Source organism: Ovis canadensis, chromosome 15, assembly GCF_042477335.2.
Source record: "Ovis canadensis isolate MfBH-ARS-UI-01 breed Bighorn chromosome 15, ARS-UI_OviCan_v2, whole genome shotgun sequence".
NCBI lineage: Eukaryota > Metazoa > Chordata > Mammalia > Artiodactyla > Bovidae > Ovis > Ovis canadensis.
Window position 1 is genome coordinate 60,274,122 of NC_091259.1, and position 13,201 is coordinate 60,287,322.

The following is a 13,201-nucleotide window of genomic DNA, read 5'->3' on the forward strand; positions in this document are numbered from 1 at the left end:
GAGAGTTGGACTATAAAGAAAGCTGACTGCTGAAGAATTGATGCTTTTGAACTGTGGTGTTGGAAAAGACTCTTGAGGGTCCCTTGGACTGCAAGAAGACCCAACCTGTCCATCTTAAAGGAAATCAGTCCTGTATATTCATTGGAAGGACTGATGCTGAAGCTGAAACTCCAATAGTTTGGCCGCATGATGCTAAGAACCTGCTCATTTGAAAAGACTCTAATGCTGGGAAAGATTGAAGGTGGGAGGAGAAGGGAATAACAGAGGATGAGATGGTTGGATGGCATCAGCGACTCAATGGACATGAGTTTGAGTAAACTCCAGGAATTGGTAATGGACAGGGAGGCTTGGCGTGCTGCAGTCCATGTGGTCTCAGAGTCGGATGGGACCAAGTGACTGAACTGAATTGAGACCTGATCCTATAGACTACTCCGGGGAGCTACTAGCCATATGTTGCTATTTACATTTTAATTAAAATTAAATTAAAATCCAACTCCTGCTGCTGCTGCTAAGTCACTTCAGTCGTGTCTGACTCTGTGAGACCCCATAGATGGCAGCCCACCAGGCTCCCCCGTCCCTGGGATCCTCCAGGCAAGAACACTGGAGTGGGTTGCCATTTCCTTCTCCAATGCATGAAAGTGAAAAGTGAAGTCTCTCAGTCGTGTCCTACTCTTAGCGACCCCATGTACTGCAGCCCACCAGGCTCCTCCATCCATAGCATTTTCCAGGTTGCACTAATTACATTTGAAGGGCTTAATTGCCACAAGTGTTTGGTAATTACCGTTTTGGACAGAGCAGATATAGTACACGAATATATTTGCAGGAAGTTCTGTTGGATAACACTGCTATAGGAAGTGTGTGGGAAGTTTAAAATGTCCTTGGGCAGAATATTGATATGGTCATATTTTGTTTAAAAACATCACTCTGATGGCAACACTGAGTGGTTTGGAGGAGAGGGAAAGGGGGATTTTAAGAGGGAAGCAATCACAGGACTCCCCCAGCTGAGACTGCCCTTTTGGAAACCTGCAGTTGCAGTTCTATGGAGTAGAAGGAGTCCAGGTGATGAAATCAGCCAGCCCATCACTCATAGTGTGACTTATGCTAATTAGGTAACTTCTTCATACCTCTGTTCCTCATCTATGTAATGGGTATAATGATGCCCAGCTTCTCAGGGTTATTGGGAGAATCAAATAAACATACCTGAAGAGATCTGACCTTATACAAACTAAGAACTTGAAGTGTTTTGTTCCCTATTTGGAAGCTCATTTCTGGGGTTCCCTCATGTTCCAGTGGTTAAGAATCCGCCTTGTAATGTAAGGAATGCTGGTTTGATTCCTGGTCAGGGAAGATCCCACATGCTGCTGAGCAACTACCTACAATAGCCCTTTGTAATAGGATAAGGTACCTTGGCAGGGCTTCTGAGAACAAAGCAAACTCTGACTTACTGAATACCCATTCATATTTACCAGTTTTTACATCTTTTACTTGCTAAGAACAAGACAATAACAAAAACAGGAAGCAAAGTAATAATAACAACAACAAGAAAAATGACTGCATATTGGTTATTTCACTTGATGTTGACTTTGTGACCATGCACTCCCTTCATATACAGGGTTTATGTGTACATCTCTGTAAGTGGAATTCCTCATTGCTTTATAATTGTCTGTTTACAACTTGGCCTCCCTACTAATCTCTATGTTGTTGTTGAGTTGCTAAGTCTCGTCTGATACTTTTGCGACCCCATAGACTGTAGCCTACCAGGCTTCTCTGTCCATAGAATTTTCAAGGCAAGAATACTGGAGTGGGTTGCCATTTCCTTCTCCAGGGGATCTTCCCGACCCAAGGGCTGAAGCTGCCTCTCCTACTTTGGCAGGTGGGTTCTTTACCACTGAGTCACCAGGGAAGCTCACTAATCTCTACAAGCCACTTAAAAATTATAAAATATAATATAACATATGTATACCTAGTGAATTGATTACTACAGTCAAGCTAGTTAATATATCACCTCCTCACATAGCTTTTTTTTGTGATGAGAGCACCTGAAATACTCCTAGCACATTTCCAGTATTCAATACAGTGTTAACAACTATAGTCATCATGCTGTACATTAGATCGCTAGATTTATTCATCCTACATAACCGGAAATTTTTACCCTTTGACTAACATCTCCTCATCTCTCCTCTTCATCTTCACTACCCCAACCCCGGTAACCACCATTCTATACTCTGTTTCTACAAATTTGATTGTTCTACATTCCACATAAGTGAGATCATGGAGTATTTGTCTTTCTGTGCCTGGGTTATTTCATTCAGCATAATGTCCTTCAGTTTCATCCATATCATAAATGACAGGATTTCCTTCTTTTTAAATGCTGTTATAATATTCCATTATACATATACTGTTTTTACTGTTTTCTATAATGGCTATAACAATTTACGTTTCCACCAACAACGTGCAAGGATTCCCTTTTCTCAACATGCTCACCAATGCTTATTTTTAAAAATATCTCTTTGATAATAGCCATTCACTCAGGTGTGAGGTATCTCCTTGTGGTTATAATTTGCATTTTGCTGATGATTAGTGATGTTGAGCCTCTTTTCATATATCTATTGATCATTTGTACATCTTCTGAGAAATGTCTCTTCAGATCCTTTGTCAAATTTCAAACCAGGTTTCTTGCTATCAATTTGCGTTCCATATATATATATATACTTTAGATATTAACTCCTTATCAGATGTATTATTTGGAAACATTTTCTCCCATTCTGTAGGTTGTCTCTTCACTCTGTTGTTTTGTTTGTTGCACAGAAAACTTTTACTTTGATGCAATCCTCTATCAGCCACTTAAGGACTGAAGCTGCCTCTCCTACTCTGGCAGGTGGGTTCTTTACCACTGAGCCACCAAGGAAGCTCACTAATCTCTACAAGAGGAGGATACTCGGTCGCATCCTACTCTTTGTGACACTGTGGACTGTAGTCTTCCAGGCTCCTCTGTCCATGGAATTTTCCAGGCAAGAATACTGGAGTGGGTTGCCATTTCCTACTCTATAGCATCTTCCCCACCCAGGTATCAAACCCGCGTCCTCTTGCACCTCCTGCATTAGCAGTCAGATTCTTTACCACTGCGCCCTCTGGGAAGCTCTCACTTGAGGGCAGGGACTGTATAATGCTCATCTCTGTTTTCCCAATGTTCAAGCAATGGATTGGCACAAAGTCATACTAAGTAAACGGTTGATGTATGTAAATAAGTAAATGAGTGTGTGCTGTGACATTATTATCTCGTGAGAAGGTGTCTGTCAGAGGGAAAACACTTTGCATAAAGGAGACAGTTTGAAACTCAGTTCCTGCCTCGGTTGGTTGGCCCTAGACAAGCCTTTTTAACCTTTTTGCAAAATCCTTATATGTAAAATCCAGTGATAATATCTCACTAATAGGCTTGTTATAAGGAATAAATTGATGCTCTGAGCATAATGCGCTGCACACAGTGGTCACGCACTAAAAAATAGCTATTATCAATTATTATGAGGCAACTGAATGTCAGGAAGAGGGTCATTCAGCTTTTAAATAGAGGTTGGAAGTCAGATTTCAGTGTCCTGTGCTAGACCCATGAATTAATCAGGCAGAATTTCAGTCCCTGCTGCGGCTTACTTGTTCAGTCGTGTCCGACTCTCCGCAGCCCCAAGGACTGTAGCCTGCCAGGCTCCTCTGTCCATGGGATTTTCCGGGCAAGAATACTAGAATGGGTTGCCATTCCCTTCTCCAGGGGATCTTCCCCACCCAGTTATAGAACCGCATCTCTTGCGCCTCCTGTAATGGCAGGCAGATTCTTTACCTCTCGTGTTACCTAGTGTGAGAAATTTCGCAATTAAACACGGGAAAGAGAAATTAACAAATAGTTGATATATAGTGAGTGAAGTGAAAGTCGATCAGTCGTGACCGACTTTTTTGAGATCTCACGGACTATACAGTCCATGGAATTCTCCAGACCAGAATCCTGGAGTGGGTAGCCGTTCCCTTCTCCAGGGGATCTTCCCAACCCAGGGATTGAACCCAGGTCTCCCGCACTGCGGGCGTATTCTTTACCAGCTGAGCCGCAAGGGAAGCCCAAGAATACTGGAGTGGGTAGCCTTTCCCTTTTCCAGCGGATCTTTCCGACCCAGGAATCGAACCGGGTTCTCCTGCATTGCAGGCGGATTCTTTACCAACTGAGCTATCAGGTTTCAGGGAAACCGATAATATATAGTATGGCAGAACAAATAGCCGCATTGTCTGCAAATTATTGGGGGCAAAACAGAGATGGCAGTTATTTCTGCCTGGAGAAGTAGTAGTGAAAGTGACATTTGAGCTGTAATGAAAACGGAGACTGAGAGTATTTCTAGACCTTGAGTCTCAGAAGCTGCCGGAACCAAGGTGCTACAGGAGTTGAGTGAGTCTCGGTCGGATATTGTTGCCGGACTGGATCGAGGCCGTTCCGTCAGTGTTTTCAGACACCCTAGGGTCGCGGCTTGTTGAGCCCGTCTTCATCTGGCAAAAGTACGGGCCGCGCTGCCGGCAAGGATGAACGGAGCACTAGGAAAGGTAATGCAGTCCATCCAAGCTGGGCACGGGAGAGGTGGTGAGGAGAGCGGAGCTGGGAAGGGGCGGCGGGGCTATAACGCGGCTGCCAACATCCGGGTAAGAGACTTGGGCAAGAACAAGCTCTTCCCGGCAGCACGTGCGGCGCCCTGTCAAAGGGTTGCGCTTTCTCTGTTCCGTGGAGGATATGGCTGCGGTAACCCGCGCGCCACGCCCCCACCGTGCTACCCTCCCCGCACATTGGCCTGGGAAGAGATCTGCAATGGGTATCACCCGTATACGTCCAGATAGTGTCTATGACCTTGAGCAGGTCATTTTATTTTTGCTTTAAGTCATCAACTTCCAGATTTTTTTCTAAGAGTACCGTTTTGACTCGCTGAACAGATTGGGATGTGAGGCTACTTGGCGATAGGGAAGCGTAATAATAAAAAGAAAGTTTTGACTTACAAAGCCTTAGTTACGTGACTGCAGTAAAACCGTATGAACCACCATAAAGCATTCCTTTGCCCTCTTAACAGATTAAAATTGTGCTTTTTCAGTTGTATCATACTGTTTAGAATAATGACTTTGTTTTTTAGCAATTTATGTTAAAATTTTATTTGAGGAATTAATTTGGAGACTATACCTCCATGATACATATACATCAACATGATCATTGTCGCTCACGGATCTACTAGTCCTTACTTTGGGGGAGCCCCTGAATGTCTCTAGCTTTGTTTCCTTAAGATCCCAAACCTCACTTTATTCTTTTTTTTTTTTTTTAGTTTTTTATTTTTTTAATTTTAAAATCTTTAATTCTTACATGCGTTCCCAAACATGAGGCCCCCTCCCACCTCCCTCCCCACAACATCTCTCTGGGTCATCCCCATGCACCAGCCCCAAGCATGCTGCACCCTGCGTCAGACATAGACTGGCAATTCAATTCTTACATGATAGTATACATGTTAGAATTCCCATTCTCCCAAATCATCCCACCCTCTCCCTCTCCCTCTGAGTCCAAAAGTCCGTTATACACATCTGTGTCTTTTTTCCTGTCTTGCATACAGGGTCGTCATTGCCATCTTCCTAAATTCCATATATATGTGTTAGTATACTGTATTGGTGTTTTTCTTTCTGGCTTACTTCACTCTGTATAATTGGCTCCAGTTTCATCCATCTCATCAGAACTGATTCAAATGAATTCTTTTTAATGGCTGAGTAATACTCCATTGTGTATATGTACCACGGCTTTCTTATCCATTCATCTGCTGATGGACATCTAGGTTGTTTCCATGTCCTGGCTATTATAAACAGTGCTGCGATGAACATTGGGGTACATGTGTCTCTTTCCATTCTGGTTTCCTCGGTGTGTATGCCCAGCAGTGGGATTGCTGGGTCATAAGGTAGTTCTATTTGCAATTTTTTAAGGAATCTCCACACTGTTCTCCATAGTGGCTGTACTAGTTTGCATTCCCACCAACCGTGTAGGAGGGTTCCCTTTTCTCCACACCCTCTCCAGCATTTATTGCTTGCAGATTTTTGGATCACAGCCATTCTGACTGGTGTGAAGTGGTACCTCATTGTGGTTTTGATTTGCATTTCTCTAATAATGAGTGATGTTGAGCATCCCAAACCTCACTTTATTCTTAACGAAATAACTCCCAGTTGTTCACTTTAGCCAGATTGTGAGAATTTGACTAGATCTGGTGAAAGGGATTATAGGAAGAAAAAAAAAAACTGGAAAGTTTCTAAATTTGTTAAAGATGGTCAGATTGGTGACTCCAAGCTCCTACTCTAAAAGCTTTGAATCTGAGGAATGCTGCTGAAAGGGAGGGTTCATTGTTCTAGGTGTACTGTTTTTAGCCATTCTACCCCTATGGACAGAGGAGCCTGGCGGGCTGCAGTCCATGGTGTAACAGAGAGTTGGACACGACTGAGCAACTAAGCACAGCACACAACACACATACTCCTGAAGAACCCATGGAAATCTGTCATAGGCTATCACCTTAAGATGTAAGAGTATATAGGGCCCCTCTGAGTCGGATGCCACTCTTCCCTTCCAGATTCCTTTGTTACTGATTTCCCTATTCTATTCTGACCTGTCGCTTTTGACCAGGTAGTGTCTTCTTTATTTACCCAATACTGAATTCTTAATCTTTGATCTCCAGGAGCTTTCTCAGAATGCCCTTGCTTTTTCATCAGCTCCAAATGCTCCATTTTCAAAGTGCAGCTCAGATCTCTTTTCCTTAAAACCTTTCAGACCATTCTAGTCAAAGTGCTTGTTTATTTTTTGAACTCTTAGCTGGTATTATCTTTTGGCACCTAATCATATGCAGTCTTGTATTTGTCTGTCTGAAGTGTTAGTTGATACTTTACATTTATGGGATTTGCATCAGAGCTGTGTTCTACTTCTTGCTAGCTGTGTGGCCTTAGGCAGGTAATTTGGCCTCTCTGCTTCAGTTTCTTATATGTAAAATGCAAGTGATATTGCCTATCATATGGAATTATAAAAATTATAGAAAAAATGTCAGTAAGAGTATTTTGTGTGAAGAACTATACAAATAGGAATGTTAACATTATTCTCTAGCTAATGAACTGCTTTCATTTTCATAATTTCATTTAATCTCACTGTGAGATAATCTTGGCAGGCGCAACAAATAAAGAGATGGAAACTACTGGTACAATACCTGATACATAATAGTTCTCAAATGCTTTACCAAATGCCTGTATGAATGAATGCCTTGCTTATAGGTCAATAGTCTCTTTTGTGGTAGTACTGAGATTGGAGCCTAGATTTTCTATCCTTCCTAAAACCCCACTGCTTTTCCTTTTCTGAGTATTTTACATCTCCCTAATTTGATAATAATCTTGGTTTCCTTCATCTGTGAAATGAGGAATGAGAACCTTCCTTGATCTTCCCAGCTGTCAGTCCTTCATTTCTTTGTGACCTGTGCAGCCCATTATACTGATCTCTCATTGCAATATAATAAGTAATTTGCACATCTGCTTTCCTCATTAGAAAGATTGTGGGTGGGCAATTGTATTTTCTTCATGTCTGTAGGTACCCAACCTACAGTATACTTGGCCTAAAGTTGCTGATATTGTTCATCACTAAGTCAGGTTTGACTCTTTGCAGTCTCATGGACTGTAGCAGGCCAGCCTCTGTCCTCCCCTGTCTCCCGGTGTTTGCTCAGATTCATATCCACTGAGTCAGTGATCATATCCTATGATCATATCATAGCCATCTTATCCTCTGCCATCCCTTTCTTCTTTTGCCTTCAATCTTTCCCATCATCAGGGTCTTTTCCAATGAGTTGGCTCTTTTCATATAAATGAAATCATATAGTATGTGAGGCCAAATATTTTTTAAGAGACTTGCCAAAGATCATACAGCTAGTAACACAGAGGAGCTGATATTCAAACCCAGGTCTGTGTGAATCTCTAATTTGTGTTTCTAACTGCTATAACAACTCAGGGCAAAGACAGGTTTTGATAGCCACCATATTATACATATTCAGAAGAATGGCCAAAGGGAAAACTACAAACAAAAGCAATTTTGAAAGAACTTAGGAAAAGGTCAGTTCAAACATCACTTACTAGGTATGTGCATCAGGTATGTTAATTCATCTTTATGAGCTTTGGTTTCCTCACAGTAAAATGGGGGTATAAATACCTGCTTCATAGAATGGTTGCGAGGGTTAATGGAAATCATGTTTGGCATATAGCAAGTACTCAAAAAATGGTAGAACTGTTTAGGCTATTATTATTATATGAATTTTGCTGCTGTTAGTTGCTGTTGTATTTTTGAGAGATAGTATGGCAGAATGGGCTTCCCTGGTGGTGCAGTGGTGAAGCATCTGCCTGCCAGTGCAGGAAACACAAGAGACATGAGTTCAGTTCCTGGGTCAGAAAGATCCCCTGGAGTAGGAAATAGCAACCTGCTCCAGTATTTTAGCCTGGAAAAATCCCATAGACAGAGGAGCCTGGTGAGCTATAGTCCATGGGGTTGCAAAGAGTCAGACACCACTGAGCAGCTGAGCACGCATGTATACAAACACACACACACACACACACCCCAGAATGAAAAACATGGACTTTGGAGTTAGACTTGGTTTGAATTCTTGGCATGTCTTAGCAAACCTAAAACTCTGGCAACTTAAAAGCTTTTGTTTTTTTCCTCTATCATTCCAGTTCAGTTCAGTCGCTCAGTCATGTCCAACTCTTTGTGACCCCATGAACTGCAGCACACCAGGCCTCTCTGTCCATCATCAACTCCCGGAGTTCACTCAAACTCATGTCCATCGAGTCAGTGATGCCATCCAACCAATTCATCCTCTGTCGTCCCCTTCTCCTCCTGCCCCCAATCCCTCCCAGCATCAGAGTCTTTTCAAATGAGTCAGCTCTTCACATCAGGTGGCCAAAATATTGGAGTTTCAGCTTCAGCATCAGTCCTTTCAATGAATATACAGGACTGGTTTCCTTTAGGATGGACTGGTTGGATCTCCTTGCAGTCCAAGGGACTCTCAAGAGTCTTCTCCAACACCACAGTTCAAAAGCATCAATTCTTCAGCGCTCAGCCTTCTTTATAGTCCAACTCTCACATCCATACATGACTACTGGAAAAACCATAGCCTTGACTAGATGGACCTTTGTTGGCAAAGTAATGTCTCTGCTTTTTAATATGCTGTCTAGGTTGGTCATAACTTTCCTTCCAAGGAGTAAGCGTCTTTTAATTTCATGGCTGCAGTCATCATCTGCAGTGATTTTGGAGCCCCAAGAAATAAAGTCTGTCACTGTTTCCAATGTTTTCCCATATATTTCCCATGAAGTGATGGGACCAGATGCCGTGATCTTAGTTTTCTGAATGTTGAGCTTTAAAACCAACTTTTTCACTCTCCTCTTTCACTTTCAACAAGAGGCTCTTTAGTTCCTCTTCACTTTCTGCCAGAAGGGTGGTGTCATCTGCATATCTCAGGTCATTGATATTTCTCTGGGCAATCTTGATTCCAGCCTGTGCTTCCTCCAGCCCAGCATTTTTCATGATGTACTCTGCATAGAAGTTAAATAAGCAGGGTGACAATATACAGCCTTGACGTACTCCTTTTCCTATTTGGAACCAGTCTGTTGTTCCATGTCCAGTTCTAACTGTTGCTTCCTGACCTGCATACAGATTTCTCAAGAGGCATGTCAGGTGGTCTGGTATTCCCATCTCTTTTAGAATTTTCCACAGTTTATTGTGATCCGCACAGTCAAAGGCTTTGGCATAATCAATAAAGCAGAAGTAGATGTTTTTCTGGAACTCTATTGCTTTTTTGATGATCCAACGGATGTTGGCAGTTTGATCTTAGGTTTCTCTGCCTTTTCTAAAACCAGCTTGAACATCTGTAAGTTCATCGTTCACGTATTGTTGAAGCCTGGCTTGGAGACTTGAGCATTACTTTACTAGTGTGTGGGATGAATGCAATTGTGTGGAAGTTTGAGCATTCTTAGGCATTGCCTTTCTTTGGCACTGGAATGAACACTGACCTTTTCCAGTCCTGTGGCCACTGCTGAGTTTTCCAAATTTGCTGGCATATTGAGTGCAGCACTTTCATGGCATCATCTTTTAGGATTTGAAATAGCTCAACTGAAATTCCATTACCTCCATTAGCTTTGTTCGCAGTGATGCTTCCTAAGGCCCATTTGACTTCATATTCCAGGATGTCTAGCTCTAGGTGAGTGATCACACCATTGTGATTATCTGGGTCATGAAGATTTTTTTATATAGTTCTGTGTATTTTTGCCACCTCTTCTTAATATCTTCTGCTTCTGTTAGGTCCATACCATTTCTATCTTTTATTGTTCCCATCTTTGCATGAAATGTTCTGTTCGTATCTCTAATTTTCTTGAAGAGATTGCTTGTCTTTCCCATTCTTATTGTTTTCCTCTATTTCTTTGCATTGATCGCTGAGGAAGGCTTTGTTTTCTCTCCTTGCTATTCTTTGGAACTCTGCATTCAGATGCTTATATCTTTCCTTTTTTCCTTTGCTTTTTGCTTCTCTTCTTTTCACAGCTATTTGTAAGGCCTCCCCAGACAGCCATTTTGCTTTTTTGCATTTCTTTCCCACGGGGATGGTCTTGATCCCTGTCTCCTGTACAATGTCACGAACTTCTGTCCATAGTTCATCAGGCACTCTGTCTATCAGATCTAGTTCCTTAAATCTGTTTCTCACTACCACTGTGTAATCATAAAGGATTTGATTTAGGTCATACCTGAATGGCCTAGTGGTTTTCCCTACTTTCTTCAGTTTAAGTCTGAATTTGGTGATAAGGAGTTCATGATCTGAACCACAGTCAGCTCCCAGCCTTGTTTTTGCTGACTTTATAGAGCCTCTCCATCTTTGGCTGCAAAGAATATAATCAATCTGATTTTGGTGTTGACCATCTGGTGATGTCCATGTGTAGAGCGTTCTCTTGTGTTGTTGGAAGAGGGTGTTTATTATGACCTGTGCATTCTCTTGGCCGAACTCTATTAGCCTTTCCCCTGCTTCATTCTGTACTCCAAGGCCAAATTTGCCTGTTACTCCAGGTGTTTCTTGACTTCCTTCTTTTGCATCCCATCCCCTATAATGAAAAGGACATCATTATATAAATTATATTTTTCCTCTATAAAAAGAGGCAATTATTTCAATTCCTGTATTAGAGGATTGATGAAAAATTGAGCAAAGTGCTTAGAACAAAGGTTACTCTGTAAGTGATAGTAACAATGCTATTTTAAGTAATATTTGTTAGTATACAGATATATTCTGTTAATACTCATAGAAGAGCTCTCAGGTGCTTGCCTCATGGGACCCTTACCCACTACTGTCACCACCCACCCCAGGACTCTGGTGTCTGAAGCTACTCACACACTATAGCTTTTGCCCCATGACTGGTTCTTAAGTCGCTGTGTAGTCCTTTCCCAGTTCCTGACTCCCAAGCTTACGGGACAAGTGTTTTTGTAAACTGCTGGGGCATTTATGTCCTCATTCATTCATTCACTAGAGTCACCGGCCTCCTCTTCCATTTGCTCCAGAGCTGGAGCTGCTCTTCCTTTGCTGTCTGGGGAGAGAGAATATTTGTGGATACAGTCCCAGAATAGATTACTTTTGTCCTGGTAAATAATGCTGAGCACTGTAGGGAAGAGGAAGCACATTTCCCAGAGCTGAAAGGAAGAGTTCATGCCATAATTTGGTTGTCTTCCAGACAGTTGTCCACCCTTAAAAAGGGTTGGCTTTTAGATAATTAAATTCATAGCAGTTATGGAGACTCAGAAATCTGAACATTTAAAGTGAGGAAAGATCAGTCTTACCTGACTCTTTCTTCCCATCCAATACCTCTTCTGTATGAAGTGACCCATTTAAGAGTACTTTCTGTTCACTCTGATTTCTGTTCTGTTTGTTGTGGTTGATAGATCTTGGCCCTGGAGGGAGCTTAGAGTCATTGGCTCTAACTCCAGAGAGGGGAAAATTACTGACCAAGGTATGGTGGCCAGTGGTGGGGGAGCCAGCTGGAGCCCCTGTGACTGCTCTTTTTTGCTGGCCAACATTAGGTTAAGAATATTGTACACATGTTTACAGAGTCTTTTAGTATCTGGTTTAATTATAGTTTTTAGGATTGTCCATATACTTTGTCCTTCCTTCTGTCTATTCATATCCCAATCTTCATGACCTCACATTCTCCGGGAGACCTTTCCTAAATTTGAACATTTCCCTCCTGATTTCCTAAGCACTAACACCTTCATTTATGGGAGAAAGGGTGTAGAATAGGGGAAAATTACAGGCTTTGGAGTCAGAAACCTAATATCCTATGCTAGTTCTGATAGTAGCTGTCTGACTTTGTTACAATTAAAGTTACTTAATCATACTTAATCTCAGTTTCCCCAACTGTAAAATGGGATAATAATACTTATCTGGTAGTGAAATTATGATTTAGACACATAGTAGGTGCTCAACAAAATAGATGTGGGTAGTAATCAATGGTAGCAATGATTAGCAGTCATTCACTCCTTCCTAATCATTTATTTATTTATTAAAGCAATGGTGTGCCTGAGAGGAAGATGACATGACTCTTGCCTTTGAGGATCTCTTGTTTTAGCATAGTGGTTTGTGGGGGATATTAAGAGTTTCAGTGAATCTCTTGAAGTAGTATGTAAACTTTTTTTCCTCCCTCACTTTATTTGGTTCTACATCTTGCATTTTTTTTCCTGCATTTTTAAAAATTGAAGTATAGTAGGTTTACAGTATAGTAGGTTTATAGTATGTTTCAGGTGTATAGCAAAGTGACTCGGTTATAGACGTATATTAATATATACATATTCTTTTTCAGATTTTTTCCATTATAGGTTATTAGAAGATTTTGAATATAATTCTCTGTGCTCAGTATGCAGCCTTTTGTATATTTGTGTCTATATATGTCTGGGGAGAAGGTTCATGACTTTGGGCAGATTCTCAGCAATATCTGTAACATCTCCAAAGCTAGAGAACTCCTTGCCATTAACACCCAGATTTCCTGCTAGAGGTATCAGTTGTTTGTGCCACCTATTTTGACTTAATCATATGATGCTATGGTATTACTTAGCTGTTTAATACAAATGTATGTTTATATCTCCAGCCATTCAAACTCCTAT

General features: G+C 41.5%; 1 protein-coding gene across 1 annotated transcript in view; it reads left to right on the top strand.

Moving 5' to 3' along the window:
- The first annotated feature begins 4,042 nt into the window (after positions 1-4,042).
- The window catches only part of MRPL48 (mitochondrial ribosomal protein L48), a 51,809-nt gene continuing 42,650 nt past the window's right edge, over positions 4,043-13,201 (top strand). The window contains exon 1 of the mRNA XM_069553040.1: positions 4,043-4,578. Within this exon, the coding sequence (XP_069409141.1) occupies positions 4,558-4,578 (21 nt within the window). The 5' untranslated portion in view covers positions 4,043-4,557. The remainder of the gene's footprint in view (positions 4,579-13,201) is intronic.